The 19,087-nt window shown below is 31.7% G+C and overlaps 2 protein-coding genes and 1 long non-coding RNA gene across 5 annotated transcripts in view; 1 reads left to right on the top strand and 2 right to left on the bottom strand.

Annotated features, from left to right (window-relative positions):
- Positions 1-19,087, bottom strand: part of LOC105148705 (uncharacterized) — a 48,261-nt gene that overhangs the window by 12,579 nt on the left and 16,595 nt on the right. The window lies entirely within an intron of this gene.
- LOC105148704 (pancreatic lipase-related protein 2) lies at positions 14-17,614 on the top strand. Of its 3 annotated transcripts, none has more exons than XR_015547237.1 (7): positions 14-1,397; positions 8,991-9,090; positions 9,420-9,568; positions 10,620-10,855; positions 11,059-11,302; positions 12,468-13,369; positions 13,681-17,614. XR_015547237.1 is itself a non-coding variant. In XM_011060586.2 (6 exons), the coding sequence occupies exons 1-6, from the start codon at positions 1,343-1,345 to the stop codon at positions 12,704-12,706; spliced, it is 1,023 nt and encodes a 340-aa protein (XP_011058888.2). In that variant the 5' UTR covers positions 14-1,342; the 3' UTR covers positions 12,707-13,588. The 3 variants fall into 3 exon arrangements, 1 of the variants encoding a protein (XP_011058888.2); XR_015547238.1 differs by having other exon boundaries at positions 12,468-13,373; XM_011060586.2 differs by lacking the exon at positions 13,681-17,614 and having other exon boundaries at positions 12,468-13,588.
- LOC105148703 (uncharacterized) lies at positions 4,923-8,995 on the bottom strand. The gene is made up of 2 exons (XR_015547240.1): positions 5,693-8,995; positions 4,923-5,617 (listed from the first exon to the last, which is right to left on the bottom strand). It is a non-coding gene; the product is annotated as an uncharacterized LOC105148703 (long non-coding RNA).

Raw genomic sequence — 19,087 nt, 5'->3', positions numbered from 1 at the left:
CTTTTTAGTGATATTATATGAACAAATTTACAATAATTTAATTTTGACCCGACAATGAAAATGTCTGTCAACACACTATTGCAAAACTGTCACTAAGAGTCTGAATTTTTTTTAGGAAGGGAACAGAGATTATTGTGTTTATGTCGATATTCGTAGTATTAAAAAAAAGATATACGCAGGGTTATTCTTGTCCAATGTGTGTATTCTATGTTAATTATCTTATTGTTAACACTAATGTCTCTTGTCCAAAAGATAGCAATTTATTGTTGCAAAATTTATATATTGTAATATCCATAGGTATTTTTATTGTTTGAAAGAAGTAATAAACGTATCAAATACATTTTAAAAAAGAAAAAGAAGTTACCGAACCTCGAATGCGAAATCAATTCGTCGAAGCGATCGTTAAATTTTACGAATTTTTAAAAATATATAACTCGAATAACAAGAATAAAATCGCATGTTGATAAATGCCGCGACGATCATGTCACGTATATCTGGTTTTGGTTTCAAGAATCATCAAAAAATTAGCGTCGAAAAACTCGATGAACACTTCTGGTATTTCTTTTGTGAGATAAAAATTACTATAATTTAATTTTAAATTATAATTATTTCAAAGCTAACTATATAAGTTCTCTCTTGTTTTTGTTGTAGTACTTTGCGTCGTACGACACCTGCAGAACGCACAAAGTTAAGACAGACAGGATTCACTGATTTTAAATATTTATAATTAAAAAATTATTATTTCTCTTCAACATTCTGGTATTAGAATTTTCATCTTAAAATGATCTCAGAAATTTACACTTAAGCGTTGTTAAATCTTTACCCTGTATATACATTTTTTGTAAAATATAATTATTATTACTAACATTATAAGATAATAATAAGTATAGAAACAGAGTTTTTAATTATTCATAATTATTTTATCGTGTGATTATAATCACAAATACTACACTTTTTTCTCAAGTGTAAAAAAAAGTATTGCATGATAAAAAATCTTTTGCTCTCTCTTCTAGAAATAAGAACATTATTTTCGCACAAATAAAAAGTTCTTTTGTTCTCGATCTAACGATGTGTAAAAGTTTCACAAATACCGGAAGTGCAATAATTAAAACAACTTTATAATATCGCATCAATTTTTGTCTAGCATAACATGTTACTGCTAGCATTACCGGTTAGCATTAAAAAGTAGATCGTTATGCTCACGAGATAAAGGTATGAGAGCAACTACAAAATGATCAGCTACTGCTGATTCCTGCCAGTTTCCTCTCGAATCTGGCGTAAGACGATACAGTAAAAGGCTCCCAAGTGCAGTGCGTCATTCGAAACTTTCGGGTGCTCGACAATGCTCCCATCTTTTCTCGTGCCTATGCTCTGTCATTTGTATATTGTTCGAAGAGGTAAATTGCTACAAATTTGCTCGATATTTTTTCTAATTTCCGCGAGTGCCGGTTATTTTCATGAAATGGGTTGTAAAGTAAATTAAACGTGCATATTAATATTTCAATACTCTTCTCAATAATTATATTTGATAATCTTGTGTGTGTAACTAATATTTTGTTATACAATTATATGCTCTTATATAATTTATCAAAACGTGCAATTAACTCAGAAGAAGATATACGAGTGAGAGTCAGATGTAAGAAACAGTGTTTGTATATATATATATATATATATATATATATATATATATATATATATATATATTTACCGTAAAAACACTCTTCAAATAAATTAATGTCGGATCAAAACTAGATCATGCAATTATTCGCATGAATTTTTCGCACAAACAGCGTACATGATCATATTAAGTGCAATTCCGTTTTATTAATTACAGGCGATCGTACATGTGCCGGCGCGATTTATACTAATGATGTTAATGACTAATAAAAGTGCCACAAATGCAACTGGACTCCGAGCAATTAGCAATGATGGATGATTCGTTAAACAAGAAATTAACGAATTTGGTAAACATGCTTTCATAACGGGAGCATTTGTTTTCATAATATGTCCGATTGCGCAAGCGAATAATCGACTATGTTAAATATTTTGGATCCTGTTTCTGTTTTTGTTCGTGTATTCTATCAATCAATAGCAAATCTTGGTTAGTTATTTTAATTGTAAATAGCCGGTATGATCATATTCGGCACGGTGTGCATCGCTTCTCATGGTTCTCATCCAACCGGAACGTACAAGATCGCTCGAGAAATTTAATATAATTTGAAATCAGGTAATCAGGACGCGTAACGCATTCTATACGGAAAATACATTCACGCGGTTAGCTGTACGCTACGATAAATTCCTGATACGGAGGCACGCCACGTGGCATGCTTTCTTGAGATAACTCGAGCTTTCCACAGAGGAATTAAAGTGCGAGCCCTTTTTTTTACACTACTGCAAATCCGGTGTAACTAGTGCGAGAATCGAGGACGTGCATGCTTTCACCTGGCTTAAAGTTAAAGGTCCTCGTTGACAACTACTATATCCAGTGACCCCTTAAACTTAATAGCAATTTAATGCAACGCACCGCGAAATTTCATGTACGAGTCTTAAATAATATAATTGAGCTGCAATATTTATGAGCAATATTTATGAGCTGCACGATATTTTGACTCTTTCCCTCTTTCTTGCATTAATCTTTCCATTCGGCTGCTCATATGTATATTTGGTTAATTTCTTACTATATTAATTTATTATTTTTCTTTCTACTATATTAATTATTTTTCTTTTTATTACGCTCTTTATTTTTTTCTGTTTGCATTTTATATCTTTTATTATCTCTTTATTTTATTTTATTTTTATTTATTTTGTTTTTTTATTATATATATAATTTATGAATTATTTATATTATTTTTAATTGTAGAAATTAGACTGATATCAAAAAATAAATCAAAAGAATTTTATTTTTTGTATTTATAATTTTATATGTATTATTTTGTATACGATAAAACGTCCATCTCGGAAAATCGAGAGTTCTAGATTCTGGCTGATTGTGAAATGTAGAATATTTATCGCAATAAATTTTTTTACAGTGTTTTAAGAGGTTTATTACCATTGTTATTAAATTGATGATTAATATGATTTATGATGTTATTTCCAGCTTTAATTTATAATTGAGTTTTAAGTTCAATAAATCGAATCAGTGCGCATTTTATAGAAGGAAACGTATTTGCAGATTTGCATATGAATATTTTTAAGCTAATATTAGTAACCAAGTTTTAGCCGAAAATGGGATTTCTCTTCTCTTATATTATTTTTTCTATTCTATGTTATTTTTCTTTATATATTTTATTTCGATTGTCTGCATATTCTTGATTGTCTGTCTATATATTCTCTACTGAAAAAAAGTTATTCATTTGACTAAATTAATTGTTTATTTAATTAAATTAATTTAGTTGTCTTTCTTTCCTTCATTGAAGAACATATGTATCTAAATCAAATATAATAGGTAGATTTAAATATATATGTACATATATTCTTCATCTCTCAAAAGAAATAAAGATAAATTATATTAAATCAATTAATAGAAATAAACTATCTTCGGCTAAAATGGATCTTAAATATTTCAGAATAAATTTATTATACATTTCTAATTCTGCAAACCGCGAAATCTTTCGATCTTGAAACGCAATCATGAACAGAACTAGAGTAGTAATATCACATATTAAATTGACAAATAATTTAATAATTTTTTATACTAATAAGCATCTTAGAAAAATATTAATAATTTGATGCTAATCTAAGTATCCTTAAGAACTATAAATAATTTAATTTATTGCGAAAAATATTACTTCAGCCGCAGGAATCGATTAATTTAGTCAAATAAACCATTTTTTTCTCGGTGTAAACAACTTTTCCTAGAAAGGATATTAATCCTCTGTGTAAACAAAGATCATTTACATCCAGACAATTTTTAAAATTAAGGCCATCATACGTACAAAAATTTTTACAAAACAATACGTACAAAAGTTGTAATCGTAAGGCCATAAGAATATCGCCTAATTACAATCAAGCGTTTTATAACATGAGAGATTGCAATTTTGATAATTTGTCGATTTACTTGTAATTTTACGACTAAAATTTTTGTACACATAATGGCCTTTATGAATATTTTGAAAATAAGTGAGTCGGGCGCCGTTTTAGAAAAACTTACGGAGTGTAATGCCATATTAACACTATAGACTAATTTAAGCTATGTCTAGGGGCGGTAAGTTTAGGGGAGAGAGGCGGAATTTTTTTTGAAAAAGTTCTAAAATATAACTATCATTTTTTGCTAGACGCGAATGATTAAGAAAATTGTCCAACGATCACTAGATTCGAATTTCACGATCTTCAATCGGTATTCATAATCCGTTCTTTTTTCAAGTAATCTTTTGATGCTAATACGACTCTCTGATTAGAGACCAGGGGTGCAATTTCAGAGATCTCGACGATCTAAACGTGACGCTAGATATTGAATATTAGCATCTTGGTGGCACATTTGCGCATACTAATGTAAAAGAAATATCAGCGTCCGAATTATGCAAAATATCTCACGAACAAGATTTTCTTATTCTGTATCACCTGTATGAACATAAATACTATACTTCGAATTTTTCTTTGTATGATCAAACTGTTTGATCAAAGGACCTTGTCCGTATGACGACGAGTGAAAAACTACTTAAGAAGTACTCACAGCAACGAACATAAATAAATACCTCAGCATTATTATGCATTGCAGCAGAGCTTAATCACGAAATTGATTATAATTGCACAATTAATGAATTTGCCATGAAAAAAGCACGTAAAGTTCAAATGTAAAAAAATAAAATGTACACATGTATACGTGAAAGTAATAAAACTAAGCTACTTCTATCTTTGCAGAAATGTTTTTTTTGTTCGTTATGAGCACATGATTGTTGGAGAATTGAATGGGAGCGGCAAGAATTTTACTGCAAAGGAGTGACAAAAACTTTAACCAATTTCCAACCCGGTAGGGTGGAGAAAGATGTCCGTGAAAACCTGGCAGTGGTCTGAGCGTCATTTCTCACTAAACGGATATTCGAAATCCAAACGCGAACATAAATGACCATGCATATCGTATAAATAAGAAAATGATCTTTTTCGAGCTTTGTACTATTTTTATTAGAAGTAAAATACATTTTAATGATCAGATTTTATTGATTTATTCAAAAATTACACATTTTTAAATATCGTACTCGCATTTTGATTTATGTATTTGCAAAAATAAAATATTTGAACAAATAGATTTGTAAAATTATGTGCAAATCTTTCATTTAGAATAGCTGAGAAAACTACATGAATTGTTTTTAACCATTTAATCCATTAAGAAAACATGCCGAACGTTAACGAGCCACGTATATACTTAAACGGCTACTAAAAAAATGTATACACGGTGAAGGTTAATAAACTCTTTATCTATTTTTCTCTATAGTTGTCACGTTAAAAGATATTGCAGTCTTTGTTTCGATGATACCGCAAACATTCCCACTGTTCGAAGAATAGCGCCGCATGAAATGCATTCTCGATGCAGCGTCATCAAACCGGTGCAAATTGCGAAGGCGCATAGTTGTTGCTTGGTAATGTTGATTATGTCGATAATAAAAAGTCTGACGTTTTGCTGTAACGGTTGTGCATAAGACGATGACCGACATTGCAAAAGTCCAATCTCTATATCCCCGTTCACTCTTCTCACCTGCTAACGGTTTGTTGGAAAAGATAACGTTTCTCCGATCGCAAAAGTTTCTTTCACGAATAGATCCTGTGGTAGCGTCAATCCTCGCGTTGATATAATCATTGGTCACGATTGTTTTCTGCGGTGGAATGTTTTGAGCGTGAGCAACCGGGCGTAAAAAAGCATGAATTATCATAGCGAAAGTGTAAATGGTGACCTATTTCTCGAGAGGCTACTTGAAAATGTGTTTAATTATCCCGTTACGCAATCGCGAAATAAATCCCCGTACTTCAGATCGTAAATTATATTTAGAGGCTTTTACTAATCGTAAAAATTGTTTATTCTGCCTTGATCATTCAAGTGTGTTACGTACAGTTTTGCAACCAGTAAATATCATGAGTTAAAATTTTGATTTCAAACATTTGCTGTACCGTCGAGTAATAATAATATTTATTTATTTATTTATTTTGATAATGTGAATACTTAAAAAATATTTTTTCATAAATTGATTAAAACTGTTGTTTGATTATAAATTTTCGTAAAAAGTCATTCATTTTCAATATTTTAGCGCTCGCTGGATATAAGGGGTTGTGAAGTGCAAGCGGACAAGCAAACTCGACAGCCACTTAATGTTTTCCGTGCAAGCTTAATTACATCGGAACACGACATCACGTGCGTTGCCCAAGTAGAAAAAAACAGCAAATTATTCTTATGTTTTCCTTAGCATTGTGTTGATACACGCTATCAAATAACGAGATATTGAATTGGAACAAAAGTTCGTAGCGTTACTTTATTTATATCACGTTTACACGTTTTTAAAAAAATTTGACAATTTAGAGTAAAGTTTTAATTTTAAAAATATATTTCTTGAATTGCAAAACAATGATTATTAACGGAGTTATGAGAAATCAAAAGCAAAACGCTTTTTTTATAATTCGCGATAACTCAATAACAAAAGATCTTCAGAGCATTAAAAAAAAAACAATTTTATAGCAAAACCTTTAAACTATTGTGTTAAAAAATCGAAAATTTTTTTCTGGGGAGGGGATGGGGTACGTGACAAGCCCATAAAGAGAAAAGGAAATTTCCCATTTTATTCACAGCTCGTACTTTCTATATGAACAAATTATCAAACTTACAGAAGACATAATAACCGTGAAAGTAAAGACCTTAAACTTTAAAACCCTTTTCTAACTTAAATTTCGTTCATTTTTAATGAAGTTAGAGCTGTTTGAATTTTTGTAGCACTTTCGTAACGCTATGAACTTAAGTTCCAATCCAATAGCTATAAGATGTACTTTGATATGTTTGTTCTTGAGTTTATACTTCACATGGAAGTTATGACGTTCATTGTTCGATGATTAACTCATTTGAACACAATAGCTCAATCAGAATTTAATATCAGAAATGTAGATAATGTTCTACATGGAAGATTTTGCTGAATGATTTAAAATTTTACTGAATACAGAAAATAATTTTGTTAAACCATCAAAATAATTATGTTGGAAAATAAGAAATAATGAGCAATGCTGCAAAAAATTTTTATATTCTAGCAACCAGTTTCCAAAATAAAAATATTTTTATAAAAACAAAATTATTTTCAGATCTGTATCCAACAAAATTTTTAATTTTTCAACAAAATTATTCTTTTTGAGTAGATTATTAAAATATTAATCGATTGAAGCTAACGGTAATTCCCCTTGACAAAGAAGCGTATCTTTAATCTAAAGTTAACATGGATCTGTGGCCCGGTCTCATCAACTCCGATTAAGCTAACCGGTCGATTAAATTTTAGTATTGCCAACTGCAAGACTGAAAATATAATCTAATTTTCTGGCAGCTGTGAAGAATGATGTGTAACAACAGAGGTCCCTATTGGATGGCAAATTTCTCAATCGCGAATCAGCCGAGACTAGCTTATGAGTATTCGGTACTTCGCCAGAAAAGGATTTTTTCAAATCTTGCAGTTGGTCAATTAAATTATCGAAGTTGATAAGACCGGCCCTATTAGACTCACTCAATTATAAATTTCTTTGTCAAGAATGTCAAACAATTCAATTTTCTTTAAGCTATATTTACAACTTTAGATTATTTTTTTATTAAAAGTATATTTTTTATTAAAATAATACTTACTAATGAATAATCTATTCATTTTTTATGTCATTTTGATTAACAAATGATGGTTGGATAGCGCGCATTTACACTGAAGTTACAGGCGGCCTATTTCAGATCAGGTCACCAAAAACCGAAGCCTGAGTTCTATCAGGTCAAGTCATCTCTCTCAAGTGTTTACAAGAGCAAAAGACCTAAATAATTTATTCCAAATTTAGGTTATAGGTTGTGATCTAAATTCATAGTAAACAGCCATTGTAATAGCCATTGCATATATCAATTTTGCATACATTGGCTAAACGTTGAATTACGTTCAATATACAATAAATAATTATGTATGGTATTGTTACTGATGCTGTAGGTGTATAAAGACGCCTCCTATAATACATATATTTGCTAATGTTGGCGGTAGCAAACGTTGGAAGTGCCTTTATACATCCACGACATTAGTAACTATTAACTATTAGGTGTTGGAATTAATTCGTAGCGTTTTTTAATGAAAGAATGTTATTTATTTCACATGAGCATTAAAAAATACATTAATGAAAGTACTTCCCATCACTTGTAAAACGCTACGAATTAATTCCAACACCTAATATTATTTTGGCGACAACTCCAGAGGATTAAATGAATTGAACACAAAGGAAGTTAACACAGCTAGGAAACACAATTAGAAACATATTTACCTTTTAGATAAATATAAGTGCTTTCGCATGTCCGCGAAACCAAGCAATGTTCCTGGCTGTGTTCCGCGTGGAAACATTTTGCACGACGAGGGGAAAAACTAAAGGGATTTTTCGATAGGGTAGGTATCGCGCACCGACAATCTCCGTCGGCCATACGACACGCGACATAACGTGACCATCGCCAGGTTCAATGACGACGACCGCGGCGATTGGTCGAGGCCGACCGTCGTTGTCGTTAACTTTATGCACAATTTAGTATGGAAGATAGAAACGCATAGAGGGTTGAGCCAATAGGGCTTTTTGAAATATATTATGTGCTGACGGTATTTATCAAATGGATTTTTTAACCTGACTGAATCAATTGAAAAATAAAAGTATCATAAACTGAATTTAATATTTGCTATTTGTAATTCTTCAATCGAAGTCTCATACATATATCATGTCTTGTACGATCGCGAGATTGAAATTGATTAGTTCATCAGATTTCCGTTAAAGATATTATCTCTTCACTTTTGTTACAGGGGACACTATATTGCATCTGACTCTGCTTCCGACCGGTACGTGCTTCTATTGCTGCCCCATCCAATTGAATCGGGACGTCCAATTTCTATTGTATACCAGGTACATGTGCATGAATCAGAATTACTGTCGCAATAATATACCTATTCCACAAACGCTTTAATTGCAATTTAATACCATTATCTATCGTTACATTAAGACCAAGGAAATTTATTAAACGGAAATTAATAATAATTAATCAGAAATTTTGTTAATCTGTTAGTTCTTTAGAAAGATGTAAGCTAGATCGTTAATTAATCATTAACTAGAATTTGAAGATTAGTTTTCCGATAGTCCGTAAAACAACGAGTTCATCATCGATTGTATTAAATTCCACAAATTTTGCTCATCATAGCGACATTTTTCTTGCGTTTCGCATTAATCTACGACAGGCGGAATCCAACGTATCCGAATGTATTGGATTTTAATGATGTCACAACGCTGCGAAAGAGTAACTTCGACGATAAACACCCGACTATTATTTACATTCACGGATACAGCGACAGTAGTTCAGGAAAAGGTCCCATTAGTATACGAAATGGTACGTACCTTATAAATATCCAAAACCGATAAGCAGCATATCGCATATAAAGTTATTGTTCGCGGAAAAGGCTTTGACGTAAATGCATAAGGAAAATAGCGTTCTGCCAAACTCGACAGCGCTTCACTCACGGAAAAAGTTTTAAGAATGTCTGAAAAATTTGTGAAATAAATTTGAGTTTGTTTCACGAAACTTCGATGATGATAAATGTATGTGACCATTTCCAGCTTCTTGGTAAGCGCGTGATGCTACAGCGACATATCGCTCTGAATGCGAAAATAGGTTCTTAAAAGTCATCGCCATGCCTTCGTTTTTCTTTCTGCTCGTAAAGTTCGTGGTGAGCGAATAGGCTAAATCCATTAGTAACTATATGATCTACAGATCTACCTTGCTAAACCTCACGAGACTGTCAGAGTGACGAATAGTGGACACCATAACTTACCACAATAAATTGTGAAGTTTTCCACTCTTCAGCGCACAAATCGATTCAATTCAACTTTTAGTGGCCCCAAAGGAATTCTTTGTTCATTCCTTGTTTAAAAAAAAATCTATTTCCTGTTTATTTGATTGTTTCTAAATTTTTTCCGTAAACAAACCCCGTTTACGGTCAAATTATCAAGAGAACGATGATATTATTTCTCTTTTTGAACTCTCTTTTTATTTTTTATGTGTAGAAAAACTGTAGTACTTTAAAGTTATTATTTTTCTATAATTTAATAATTTATATTAAAAATTTGATATACAGTTTTATGATATAAAAATTATCTTTTGTTTCAGCTTTGAGAAACAGCGGCTCAAAGCCGCTTTGTTTATTTGCTTAAAAAAGAGGAATTTTACTTCCTGCTTGTTTGGTTTCTTTTTAATTTTTACAAACATGGTTTACGAGTGGTTATCGAGTGAAGCGATTGAACGATACCTTTTTTATACTTTTTTATATGTACAAAGACTAGTATTTCAGAGTTTTTATTTCTACAGTTCATTAATTTATAACAATTTAATATATAGCTTTATAATTTAAACATTTATGAATCTAATTTGCTCTTTGTTTCAGCTTATCTGCGACGTGGGCACTATAACGTGATATTGATAAACTGGCCTAAACTAGCAGTCTTACCATGGTACATAACAGCAGTGAGAAATGCCAAAGTTGTCGGACCTTACTTAGCGCACATGATAAGTTGGCTCGACGCACAGAAAGCTGTACCTTTATCCAAAATTCATGTGATCGGCTTCAGTTTGGGCGCGGAAGTTGCTGGTTTTATGGGAAAAGCTTTGGCACCTCGAAAGGTTAGATACTGTAGAATCCGCTAATAATGATCACCACAGTTACACCGCATTGCACCGTTTGCTCGACTAATCGAAGGCCGCATTATCGGAACTGCATTAGTGCCAGGAGTTTCAATCGAGATGCGATATCGACGAGACCGACAGACTATATGTTAAGTGGTTTTGTGTGTGTGTGTGTGTGTATTTGAGAAACGCGCTTTTAGATAGGTAGAATTACTGGATTGGACCCGGCTTATCCGTTGTACATGAATACCGGTGAGGACGGTCACTTGACATGGGCCGATGCTATCTTCGTTGATGTCATTCATACTGACGGCGGCAATTTTGGATTTCCAAATCCACTTGGCCATGTCGATTTTTACCCGAACGGTGGCGTGAGACGACAGCCCGGCTGTGATTTGAAGAGTATCGTTCGCATGGGCTTCAGGAGACTCATAAATCAATACAGTGAGTAACTCGTTACGATGTCGAGCCGCGCGCTCTCTCACTATTGTCGAGATCTTTCTTTCTCGAAATATCTCATTAATATCTCTTTTAATCCTCCAAAATTGACGGATGTATTGAATCCTCTCAATTATATTCTTTATGTTACATCAATAAACTTGAATTATTGATATATAATTGTTATTAGATTGATGTAAATAAAATGACGTTTTTCTACGTATTACTAATAAGAGCAGCCGTACTTCATTAAAAAATGACAACAAAATTTAAATTTAAAAAAGAATTTAACCTAAACTTAGCAATTCATTCTTTTTAATAAGAGTTTTCTCGTTATATAAGTTTTCTCGTTCCTTAAAATTAATTGGTGCCTTTTAATTGACATATGGTATATTAAATAAATATATTAAATAAATATTAGACATATATTAAATAAATTCCTAGATAGTATATGAATATACTATATAGAAATGTTTTATAAATGTTTATTTAGAATACTCATATATTCAATAAATTCTGAAAATATTATCAAACATTAATGATATCTTCATAATATCTTCATTTAAATGACACAATTATAAATGTTCACAATTATAACGAACATATTTAGAATATTTTATATAATGTTTTATACAATATTCTATGTATTTTTACATACGTCTGGGTCTGATCTTATCCATATTGTAAAGTTGGTACAATATGTACGCGCAATTTACTAACTCTACGAATATTTTGAGAAACATTCTATAAATGTTCTTTTTATTATGGATATGAATTTTTCAATAGAATATTCTATGTATTTAGTCGGAACAAAAATTCGTAGCGCTACGAATTACAAAATTCAAGCAACTTTGAATTTCGAAAATGAACGAAATTTAAAAAGGAATTTTTTAATTTTTAAATAAGTACACATGATATAAATAAAGTAATATTACGAACTTCTATTCAATCCTAATATTCATAAAACATTCGTTTGAAATATTCCTAAGGAATTCGTATTTTATAAAAATATTCATAAAATATTTAATGCTATATCTGAAATGGGTCTCACAAACTCTATCAGTAACTGCAATGTTACAAATTTTGGAGTCAACATTAGAGAATTAATATCGCGTTTTGAAGCATCTACATCACAAGTTTCACTAAAAATAAATCGTTGTTTTCTGTTTAGTTACCTGTGGACACAATCGAGCGTGGCGTTATTACGCGGAATCAGTGGAGAACCCTTATGGATTTCCTGCAAGTCAATGTCCAAAATGGCGACCCGGGATCTTGGCAAATTGCGTGTGGAAACCTGAGGCTTACATGGGTTATGCAGCCGATACCAAGTATCGAGGCAAATTTTATTTAAGCACGAACTCACGGTCGCCGTACGCCATGAATTTGACAAGTCACAAACTTGGCAAATGAACGTTACCATACATTAATCTTAATTTGGATGAACCAGATTAAGAGGCGAACGATTTTCGATCGATTTTACCAGGATAATTATCTTGGATAAAGCTTGACAGTAGGAAAATATAAAAAATATTTTTTTGTAATTTTTATATATTTGCGGGAAAGCGTCTGTATTCCTGTTACTTCGGTATTCTCTATAAACGATTCATGGCTTCAATTAGTGTTACTTTTTCTTTGGAGAATTACTAAAGTGACAATGGAAGTTTTTTCCTCAAAATAACAAACAAACAGAGTTCGTGATAGAACATCGTTTGGTGTAACAATAAATCGAAAAGTAAACATAATATCGAAAAGTTCGAACTAAATTGCGATAAGTTAAAGAGAAAATAACTAACTTGTGTCGACTATTAATGTCATGTCGACTATTTTAATGTCAAACACTGTGATCTCGTGCCAGATAGCAGCACGTTGTTTACAACATTTATCGTTCTAACTTCTAACTCTAGTTTTAATTGTCAATGCTCTACGAGTAAACGTCACATGACTATATAGTTATACATCTATAACAGATGAAATACGTGACCGAATTTTGCAATAGCAGAACGTGACTTGCTGAATATACGAATACTCACTTTTATGACAACCGTCATATGGAAAAAATAACTTCAAATTTGTGTAGGTACGTATTTGACTTATATTATTAATATACGTTGCCTCTTTTATAAGCGTGAAGAGTTATGCAAGCGTATGCAATACTAATCGCGCAAATAAATTGATATTGATTAATTAAATTTAATATCTGTATCTTTTTTTATAACGATGCTTTTATGTAGCGTAAAAAAGTATAGAAAGTTAAAATAGAATATCGGAATAAAAACGCTAATAATCGAGGAAGCAACTTGCAATTTTCGTGTTATTTCCTCTGCATCCTACCTTCGAGATATGTAAATTTCAAGGCCGAAGAATTTTATTATTTTCCATCTTAGGTAATCGATGAGGAAACCTCTGGAACCATATGTCCTTCAAACAAGAGGAAGCACGTGCTCATATTAAAAATTACAAATGACAGCTTGAGGGAATATCAATGAAGAATCAGGCGCATGTAGAAAAAAGTTGGAAATATTTAAAGAAACCCCGAACGTTTTGTATTGTTCTTGTTCTGCAGCATTCTAGAATTATGAAATGCAGTGATTCTCTACAACTATTAGGTGTTGGAATTAATTCGTAGCGTTTTTTAATGAAAGAATGTTATTTATTTCACATGAGCATTAAAAAATACATTAATGAAAGTACTTCCCATCACTTGTAAAACGCTACGAATTAATTCCAACACCTAATATCTTCATGTGTTTTTAAACATTGTTTATGACTAAATTAATATACTGTGAGTTTGTCTCCGTTAATAATGTTTAAGAATTTTATCTCTTATAGATGTCTTATAGATGTAGTTCGTCTTCTTAAGAAAGTATGGTTCCGCGAAACTCGTTCAACTTCATAGAACTTGCTGGCCGAACTTAAGTTTCGAGACAAGCCAATTGCACGTCGTCGCTAAGAAAATTCCTTCTGCCGTTTTTAATGCTCATTAGACGAAGATAACTTTTCCCGTCCTTTTACGGAAGTAACTTTCTCGAAATATCTTGCGAAAGACTTCTAAAATCAGTTCACGAAGATAGCTCTTCATTAAATTTTGTCAGTAGTTATATGGTCGTATTATAAGTTCTTTTAAAAATATATCAGCGATTCTGAAAAACATGTGGACTATTGAAGTATATAGAATGAAACAATAACACTAGTTAGACGAACTGTAGACAGAACAATATAACATATTCAGTGGTCGGAATGCAATTTCAAGGATCGATAAGATGATTTATGTACGACAGAAACATTTCCTGACTCATCTGGAAGATAGCACCGTGACCTTTCACGATCGCGTACCGTTAAACTGCATTGTTCGATTTCGGAATACATTTCATAGACTGAGCAATGAGGCAATGTAATCAAGCGCGTGGAAAAAAATCGCGCATTGTCTTTTAAAGCGGAAAAGAGAATTCCCTTTCTCTTTCTCTCGAGAAAGAGACGTTGAGGAGAATCGACAGGGTTGAAAATACGGTAAGTCTTAGAATCACGAACGACATAGACTCCGTGGGATCCGGCCGGCGGTCAATCAACCCGACATGTACACTGAAAAATTCAGTACGACGGGCAGGTCGATAAGAATCCAATGGCCAGGGTTATAGATGACCCTAGTCTTGAAAGACCACGTTACGTGGAAGGTGTAAGGCGGTTTTCGCAGTCTACGCTTCAGCACGTTCGACCGTGCTCGGTGTTGGTTCCTTCTCTCTCGGGGAGAAGCTCCCTCGAGTATCGTTACCAGCTATATTTTATCATGGTTATACATATACAGCACGTATGAAGTTTCTGTTTATTTTCACTATTATTTAGAATTTATCGGTTTAAAAACAATTTTTTTCGACAGAATTAAATTTGGCATTGTCCGTTTTCAAAATTTAAATTTATTAATTTATTAATTTTATGATTTTGCTTTGTTCTTTTCTCTATGACTGATAGACATTTTCGCATCTTTTTTGCAAAATGTTTAAAAATTCATAAGTTCAATTACTGTCTAGAAATTTAATACTGAAAGGTAGTAATTAATTGCTTATTTTTAATATTAATACAATCACTAATGATTATAAGACCCACTTAATATATGTTAATTAATTTCAAGGAAGCAAAATAAAAAGTTGTATTAAAAAAATTAATGTTAAATTTATTTCAATAAGAATAATTTAAATTGTAGATGTAACATAAAGAAAATTGAATTGTTTAATTTTTGGACATGGAAATTTGTAATTGATTCTCCGTCAATTATAAATTTCAATTATAAATTTCTTTGTCAAACAATTCAATTTTCTAATTATTTTTATTAAAATAGACTCACTACTAATAAATTCATTATCAACTCAAGGATATGTATTATATAATTGAATAGGTCCAGAAAACCTACATATGTCAAATTCACAGAATTAGAAACACTATTATTCAATGCTTTTAATATTTAAAAATTATTAATAATTATTTTTTTAGTATTAAAATTAGCCAATATAAAAATTTCTGTATAGAATATAATGGATAAAGAGCTTATTTCTTAATATTCGCGCGGAATTTTCTTTGCTAGTCAACGAAGAAATAGAACTATCTCTCGCGGTTATCGTCGTCGTTCATACACTTTGCGAATCGATGAAACGAACTAACGTCGGTGGTTTCCGCGCTGCTAAAATCGCTGCTATGTATCGACCATTCGATCCTTGCATCGTTGGGAGCATTGTCCTCTACGGAAATGAGAAACGAAACACGAAACGTACTACCACCTCCACCGCCATCGCCGGCGTCGTGGATATCGATCCTTCTTTGTTCTCGTTGCTGAACACGCTTAGACTCGAGCAATTCGCGTGTGCACCCTATGATGGTTACATTACGTGGGCATGTGAAGAAAAACTCGGACGAGTACTTCCTCTATACTCTGTCTCTACCATTCACACTTCCTTTTCATTCTTCGAACCATTTATCTTGAGTAAAGCTTGCCACATACAGGATATGTCCCAAAGTGCTAACATAATATTCTCATTTTTCTCTGCAGCTTGTCTTGTAATATCAATCGATGAAATGATGACAGCTTTGTCGAATAACAGATAAATTGAGTAACCCATTAGAAAAAGTCATTATCTCCACTTGAAATATTTTTTAAGAGAACTGAAATAGTATTTCTTATTCAGTAAGATCTTTTTTTAAATTAAGAAATATTATGTGTGTTTATTAAAAATTCATGTTTTAGTTATTACAAAACGTAATAATACAATATGCTGTAGTATAATATAAAAAATACAATTTCTATTAAAATAGAATACATTTTGTAGCTAGCGAAATATTTTAGCTGATTTTAGAATAAAGTGTTTATCATTTTTATTAAATACTGACAGATATAAGTGTAATTGTAACAATAAGAATTTGCAGATTTAACATCTTTTCTCTCTACAATAGTAGGATTTAATTTCTTTTACAATTAGACTTACCTTTTTTTATAGTTTGCTGTTTTCCATATTTTTGTAACCAAAACATTTGTAACCAAGATATCCAAGAGTTGCAATCTCTTTCCTTTTTTAAATTTTTTTATATAACTACTTTCGCATATTGACTATTCAATTATTCCTTATTTTACATGGCTTTGTACTCCACATCAATTCATTAATTTAGCATAAAAAAAAGTTTTCAAATACATTCGATAATTAGCATCGTACAGATGTTTGCGTTTATTTGTCCGAAAATGAACACCAAAGGCATTAGCGTCTTATTAATGTTTCTTTACAAAGGACGCGAGTCTACAATCACGAATAGACACATACTTGTTCTTTCTATGTTTTCGGGGAGGTCATTATTTCAGACCTTTATTACAAACTCCGAGAGTACACTCGATGACATTATACATTCGTGACTGTTGTCCGAAGTCCGAAGGGTGCGCGAACTTGTCTGCTGTCCGCCCTTTCCCATTCTATTTATTTTGTTCTAATTCCAAGCTATCCTATAATGGAACTCGAGTAACTAAATTGAGTCTGCTTTTCCCAGACAGCCAGAAACAACACTGTAGACAAATGCAAATCTACGTTCTCATGCACATTTAATAGAATGCTATATATTTACAACGCGAGGAAATATTCGAGAAATAACCTTCGATCATCAAGATAAATTATTCGCATTTTCGAAAATATCAAATTAGTGTAAAAATTAATTCAGACTACTGCATATTTCATTTTGCTTTAGGAAAATAAAATATAAAATACGCAGCATTCTCGCGGTAATATGATTTTGTTAAAATATTTATAATTTTGAATCAGAGAGAGGAAATGAGAATTAAATATTTGAGATGTGTTCAAAAAATTATATCGTTCCCTTCCCAAGAAGAAATGTGATATATATATGGACATATTTTATACATAATTTTATATAATTATATATATGAAACAATTGAATTATATATGAAACTTTTTTCCCAGATTATTTCGAAATAAAGATAATATAAAAAAATGTGACTTTCGAGTTATTTTCATGAATAAGTTAGATAAAGATTATATACTCTATCATTAAAAGTAAACTAATTTAATTTCACAGTCCTCAAAATAATACTTGTGTCATTCTTAAGATTTCCAACGAGATCATCACAATACCTTCTACAAAAGTGATATTTGGAATATGTTATTTTTGTAAATAAAAAGAAAAGTCTTCTGTAAAGAATATTTACACTGTTAGAAATCAAATGATAAATATTCTTCCCAATCCCATGAGTTAAATAATATTTTATTTTTCACTTCCATGAGTTGCATCGTTTTTTTAAATAAGAGAACAATATGTACTTTTCCGCTGATTAAAATTTTAAAAAAGTTTTTAACAAGAATTAGTTAATAATGTGAGTTTAATAATAACTCTTTCAAACTTCAAATCTTAAACCGAGATCAATACCCCCTCTTATAATGCGATATTATGTTAATATTATGTTAATTTATGCATTGCTTTAAAAAATGTTAATAGCGGAAAATAAGAGTTAATGAAGCAAATAGCAATTCTTTGTGAAATACTACAAATATAATAGTAACACATAGAGAAAAAACCCGTTCAAGAAACTGTCTCTCGAAATTAAATAACGCTCACGCAATCCAACGGAAGCGGAAGATTGCATCAACCAATATATCGCGCATTATGGTGATTCGTGCGACATTTAATGATATTATCAACCCTCGAATGTGTTAGAGGTCGACGACCAAACTCTTGGGAGAGCATTATTTAACTTTACGAGCTCCTGATTTTAAACTGATATGCATGCGTTTTTTTTTTAAAGTGCAATATAATTTATATCTTAAAAATTAATTAATTTGAAAAGGTTCTCTCGTGCGGGACAAAATATAAAATATTTGTAAAGAAATATTGAAATATTGTTTAAATGAAAAAATAAAGTGTTTCCAAACACAAAGTGTTTTAAAAAGTTTACAAATAAAATATAATAAAACAGACTTTTTATTGAAAATTGTTAGAACTGCACGGTTTAGATCATTAGCTGGCCATAATAGTGGATCGAAAAGTTTGTCAGATCATCGAGCGCTGGACGGTATCGACGCGTTAGCCGTTGCTGGGTGGTGAACAACGAGTCTCTGGAATCGCGTGGACATGCACTTACGTGACTCGAAAGAGAAAACAGCAGCGGTGTAAAACTTTAGTCAGCCAACGGTCGCTACCACAAAATACAACCCTGTTAGCTTGTTATTTTCTGCAAATCCAATTATACTGCATCGAGGGAGAAAATTCTCTCTCTTTGTTTTTATAGCTCTTGTATCTTGGACATGT

Source organism: Acromyrmex echinatior, chromosome 13, assembly GCF_024713525.1.
Source record: "Acromyrmex echinatior isolate Ae372 chromosome 13, ASM2471352v2, whole genome shotgun sequence".
NCBI lineage: Eukaryota > Metazoa > Arthropoda > Insecta > Hymenoptera > Formicidae > Acromyrmex > Acromyrmex echinatior.
The sequence above is the reverse complement of the archived record's forward strand: the minus strand, read 5'-3'. Positions and strand labels throughout refer to the sequence as shown.

Excerpts from the sequence above, each read along its gene's own strand:
- LOC105148704 (XM_011060586.2), top strand. The coding sequence starts at position 1,343 with ATGCTCCCATCTTTTCTCGTGCCTATGCTCTGTCATTTGTATATTGTT. Across the intron at positions 1,398-8,990 it reads TTTGTATATTGTTCGAAGAG|GGGACACTATATTGCATCTG; the intron begins GTAAATTGCTAC and ends CTTTTGTTACAG. Across the intron at positions 11,303-12,467 it reads GAGACTCATAAATCAATACA|TTACCTGTGGACACAATCGA; the intron begins GTGAGTAACTCG and ends TTTTCTGTTTAG.